General features: G+C 37.3%; 1 protein-coding gene across 1 annotated transcript in view; it reads right to left on the bottom strand.

The window, feature by feature from the left end:
* Positions 1-926: 926 nt before the first annotated feature.
* The window catches only part of LOC121430012 (conserved oligomeric Golgi complex subunit 6-like), a 39199-nt gene continuing 34125 nt past the window's right edge, over positions 927-6000 (bottom strand). Inside the window, exons 17-19 of the mRNA XM_041627281.1 lie at positions 3267-3320; positions 2583-2662; positions 927-1288 (exon numbers count right to left, since the gene is read on the bottom strand). Of these exons, the coding sequence (XP_041483215.1) occupies positions 1141-1288; positions 2583-2662; positions 3267-3320 (282 nt within the window). The 3' untranslated portion in view covers positions 927-1140. The remainder of the gene's footprint in view (positions 1289-2582; positions 2663-3266; positions 3321-6000) is intronic.

The following is a 6000-nucleotide window of genomic DNA, read 5'->3' as shown; positions in this document are numbered from 1 at the left end:
GTCAAAAAAAATAATCACATTGATGGATTTCCATACAGTTGAGGTTGATCGGATGGGGAGGTGTCAAAAAGATTTAGTGTGAACGCAAGTCATTCTTTTTGCCTCAACTAATAATTTGGTGCCTTTCAAGTCTATCAGGCCATGGGGAGATTGGTAAGTTTTGATACTGTTAAAGGTCAAGTCCACCTCAGAAAAATGTTGATTTAAATCAATAGAGAAAAATCAGACAAGCACAATGCTGAAAATTTCATCAAAATCGGATGTAAAATAAGAAAGTTATGACATTTCAAAGTTTCGCTTATTTTCAACAAAATAGTTATATGAACGAGCCAGTTACGTCCAAATGAGAGAGTCGATGACGTCACTCACTCACTATTTCTTTTGTTTTTTATTGTTTGAATTATACAATATTTCAATTTTTACGAATTTGATGATTAGGACCTCATTGCCTGAAGCACAAAATGTTAAAATAATGGAATTCCACGTGTTCAGGGAGGAATGAAACTTCATTTCACATGACAATGACGAGAAAATAAAAATATTTCATATAATAAAATACAAAAGAAATAGTGAGTGAGTGATGTCATCAACTCTCTCATTTGGATGTAACTGGCTCGTTCATATAACTATTTTGTTGAAAATAAGTGAAACTTTAAAATGCCATAACTTTCTTATTTTACATCCGATTTTGATGAAATTTTCAGCATTATGCTTGTCTGATTTTTCTCTATTGATTTAAATCAACATTTTTCTGAGGTGGACTTGACCTTTAATTAAATGCCAATGCATGCATGGGCCTATATTCTGAAATGATGGGTTTTATACTGCACACAACTGGGAATGAAAGTGCAACACTAAAGGGGGTGTTGCAAGAAAATATTTGCGATCGATTGCAAATATTCTGCTGCAATTTTACAACTGACAGATCAACGTCAGCTGTAGCAAATCAGATTGAGCTTCTTGTTTCAAGGAGCAACTTAGCAATCAATCACTAATTTGCATGCAACTACAAGACATATGATTGTTTTAGGGACCAAAAAATGACTTGCAATTGATTGCAAGTTTCTTGCAACACCCCATTAGTCAACTTAGTCACACTTTATCTTTGTGAAATCCCCCCCCCCCTCCTCTGGTGATCATTTAAGAAACCAAAGATTTGATCTGATCCGGTGTTCTCTTGGCAATTGATCCAGGTTCTGTATAATTATTAGCAGGATGATTGATGGCTGTATACAGAAGCTCATATGCACTGCAGATTAGAGCTATGGATCGCTTCTGTATCTTCTCCCTGTGGAAATGAAGAAAAGAATAGAAAGACGGGTATTGCACAGCTGCCAACCATAATGGCAAAAAAAAAATGAACTGCTTGCTTCTTTTCACTCTATTTTCAAGCCTGCAATCCTATTTTTCTTAAAATATTGAAAAATATTTTTCTTGAAATATTGAAAAATACAGTGCATTCAAGGAATTAATCCTGCCGGAGACCCACCTCACCTGTGTTGAGTGCAGCACAATGTGGGTAAATTTCTTGCTGAAATTTGCTGGATCAACTACTTACAACTACCCAGGTACATTAGCACATAATGCAACACTCTCAGCAGTTTAGTCTGGTAATGTAGGACCCGTTGAATGATATTTAACCCTAAATAGACTGGGCTATTTTGACGCCTAAGAAGACGGGGGGCTGATTCAGCCCCCCCTTATGATCTCGGCCGTCGATCGCGCGATCGCGAGGACAATTGGCATACGCATTACCCATGGCATTACCTACAAAACTATATCATCAAATTCTGCAAAAAATCTCATGTATCATTAATTATGCTAATTTATGCGTAAAATCATAAGTTTGCTCTAATCAATAAAATAATGCCCCTGAAATGCTAATATTTGTTTCACATACTCTAGACAGGCATCTGATCAAATCTATTTAAAAAAAATTTCAACATCACATTTATTTTCTTATGTATTCTATTGTTTTCTAAATTTGTTATGTATTTCTTTGTTTTTCGACTTTTTGTTTTTTATTGTTTTTTCAATGGAAATTATTGGGGACTTTATTTTGACCATAAAAAAGATAAAATTAATTGACTTTAAGCAGTAAAAGGAAAAATAATGGTACATTTATGAATTTTGGCTAAAAACACTATTTGCATTGGATTTGTACACAAATTCATGTTTTTGAGTAATTTTGGGTCTGCATGCACTTACGAAATAGTGCGTAATTTCGGAACCGCGTACCCGGTGGTCACAATTTTGGTCTCAAAAGTTGCGCGAGACTTAAAAGTAAAAAGTCAGCGAACGACGCGGTCCAAAAAATTTGCGCCCCCCAGTCTTTTTAGGGTTAATATATAATACACTGCTCAATACTTTCACTTTGCAATGATTATGTCGCCAGGTAACAAAACAGAGACTTTTCTTCTCAAAATATTGAAGTTTCTCCACACAAATAAAATTATAGGTTATTCTACTCCCACATGTACAAATAAAATTTAGTTGATATTTTTGGATTATTTTAACTCGCAGATACCATAACTCCACAACATTCATTTATCTTTAAAGGAGATATTAATGGGCATTCCTACCTGACTGTTGTACTATGCAGTAGCTTGGTCTGTGGTAATGTGAAGCTATCGGGCGAACCAAGGTAAGAATCAAAACGATTCTGATTTCATGAAAAGATCAATAAAGACAGAACAAGGCATTATGGTCAGTTTACCTCTTGATCCAAGTATGGGTAGTTAAACGGGACACAAAAAACCTTGAAGAATCCATCGTTCTTCATTTTTTTTGTATTAAAACTAATAGGGATTGGTAAAGAAGAAATGCATATTGAGATTTTTATCCTTTACACATGTGATAAGAATCTAGTTAACTGGGAGATATTATGCACAGTTCTTCTTTTTAACATTTCATTTTCATCTTTGTCTACCTATAACTTAACCATTAGACCATGGTTTAAGTAAACATTTATCAAAATAAATACATACTAGTAGTATATGATTCATTATTAAGTACAAGTAAAAAACAAAAACTTGCAGTGCAATGTTATACATCTAGATGTCATATCATGTGCCGTATTGCACGGGCTAATGAATGATGATCATTGAAGAATATATTTCATGGCTTTTCTACAAGGATTGCAATAACTATTTTATTTGTTATGACCAATATTGCACTCATCTACGATTTGTGCAATATTCCCCAACTCATGGAATATTTATGATATCACCCCCTGAGCCATTCAATATGATATATAAATAACTTACAATGCCATCCCTGACTGAACTTGAATCCATTCCATGAACAGATGACAATGGACCCTGTGTAGTGTTAAAATGAAACATGGAAATGATTGACAAATATCAGGTAATATACAAATGATGCATGGGTTAGAGTGGGTCAGTAGGGACTGTGTGCACAAGGTAACTTTGGCATGGTTTAGACCATAATGCCAAAGTTACCGCGTGCACACAGTTCCACTGACCCACGAAAGAAACCCATGCATCATCTGTTTTATAGAATGGAAAAAATTTATTGAATAAACCATAAAAATTAATGATTTACCGGATGCATGATAATTTCATGCGTACGGTAAATTCAATTTACCGGACGCATGAAAATATTTACCGGACGCATGATTTTTTTTACCGGACGCATGATTTATTTACCAGATGCATGAAAATTCCAAACTGTAATGCAGACACTTTGATAACCCTGGACAACATAAATATGGGCTTAATTGGATAATATGTTGGCACAAAGGCATTATTATACACAAAATGCCAGGTACAGCTTTGCATTGACTAGATCTCGAGGCAGCCTCCGACCTCCAATATACAGATGATGCATAGATGTGAGTGCATTGGTAGGTTTTGTGAGCATTTAAGGTAACTATGGAACAGCCGAGTGGGTTTAGACTAGTTTCCATAGTTACTGCATGCTCACTAGTCCTACCTATGTACAAACAAACCTGTGCATCATTTGTTTTATAGATTTTTTTTACAACCATGCATAAGTAATTATTATAGAATGGATGAGAAAATCCCTGCAATCTGATTGGTTGAGAGCTATGCAAGAATTTTTACTGGGCTGCACGAACGATATCCCGATAATCAAAACGATATCCACTGTAAACAAGCTATCGCCCGAAAAGGTCATTGTGATGTCATCGCGCATGTACTGTTACGCTTGTTTACGTCAAAATTTTGAATTTTCGATCAAGGCAGAATGAATCAAATAAAGGATGCAAAATGATCTGTAAGTACAAATACGGTACTGTAATTGTCATTGGGATTAAAACTGCCCGCATACTTGTTAGTTGAGAAGCCTAGACATACGATCTAATGTTAGATCTACTGCCCTGAGCTGTGAACAGCCAAATTCTCCACTGCACTGCACTGCAGGCCGGCCAGGCAGCTGCAAGCGCTGGCCCCCGCCGCGGGCCGGGCATACACACACAGCTATTGGAGGTCGGAGGCTGCCTCAAGATCTTGTCAATGCAAAGCTGTATTTGGCAGTTTGGGTAAAATAATGCCTTTGTGCCAACATATTATGCAGTTAAGCCCATATTTATGTTGTCCAGGGTTATCAAAGTGTCTGCATTACATTTTGGAATTTTCATGCATCCGGTAAATAAATCATGCGTCCGGTAAAAAAAATCATGCGTCCGGTAAATTGTTTCATGCGTCCGGTAAATTGAATTTACCGGACGCATGAAATTATCATGCATCCGGTAAATCATTAATTTTTGTATTTTATTCAATAAATTTTTCCATTCTATAAAACAGATGATGCATGGGTTTCTTTCGTGGGTCAGTGGAACTGTGTGCACGCGGTAACTTTGGCATTATGGTCTAAACCATGCCAAAGTTACCTTGTGCACACAGTTCCTACTGACCCACTCTAACCCATGCATCATTTGTATACCGACGCACAGCTAACCATGCATTTGTAAATTTGCCATGCGTAAGTAATTCCCGGACGCATGGCAAATTTGCCAGATGCCATATGTTCGTAATTACATATGCATGATACCCATTTAATAATAAATACCAATTTGCCTCCTCACACATATTTCTATGCTATTATACAACTTGCTGACTCGGCTTGATGTACAGAAGCAGATGGGAGGCTCAATGTGAAATATTTGTACCGCTGCACATGTATGGTCCAAACTGTATTGTTGCATGGTCAAATAGGTAATAAGAGAGTCAAAAGGGGCCTAAGCTTTCGATCCTAGCAGAATCTTCTTCGGAGGCAAAATGACAAACATATAAAGTGGGAACAACCATAATATAGACCACAGACATTCAACAGCAACACTAGAAACAAGGAGACAAAAGGGGCATTAGTGAGAAGAGATGACCAATCAGGTTAATGAAGGGGATGAAAGAAAAGGAGTATGCAGACACAAAGGGAAGTTAGTGTAAGGCCAAAGAAAGACCTCAAGCCGAGAGGCAGGCAACATCAAACAGGATCTGAAACAAAACAGTGTTAGAGGGTATGAGGAAGAGATGAATAACAAGAGAATTAGTGAGAGGTGGGTCAATCAGGTAACAAAGAAAGGTATAATAAACTGGTAAACTGGTGCATAAGAGTGGGGAAAAAAGGGAAAGAATGGAGAACAACTGATAATGTGCAAAAGACATAAGTATGTATGTTAGAGCATTAAACAAACTAAGAGAAGAAATAGGTAATGTCACAATACGGGTCAATCCATTGCGCTGGGAAAATAAAAGCAGGTGCATTATGCGTAGTGCCCTCTGGTTAAATGTGCACTGCCACTGCAGATATGATCCCGGTGGGGTCACTCAATATGACTTGGGGACCGCATGACCGTTACCAAAATCGCGGGAAAAGGGGTCAATTTCACTGAACGTCCGCGGACAGAACTCTCCTCGAAGTAGTGAAAATAGGGGTGCTCACTGTCCTCGATCTGATGGAAATAGGGGTCAGGAAAAAGGGGAGAACGATTACGGGAAGTAAAATCCGTCGCCGAGT

The sequence above is a fragment of the Lytechinus variegatus genome, chromosome 16, assembly GCF_018143015.1.
Source record: "Lytechinus variegatus isolate NC3 chromosome 16, Lvar_3.0, whole genome shotgun sequence".
In the NCBI taxonomy this organism is placed as follows: Eukaryota; Metazoa; Echinodermata; class Echinoidea; order Temnopleuroida; family Toxopneustidae; genus Lytechinus; species Lytechinus variegatus.
Note: the sequence above shows the minus strand (reverse complement) of the source record. Positions and strands in the feature narration are given on the sequence as shown.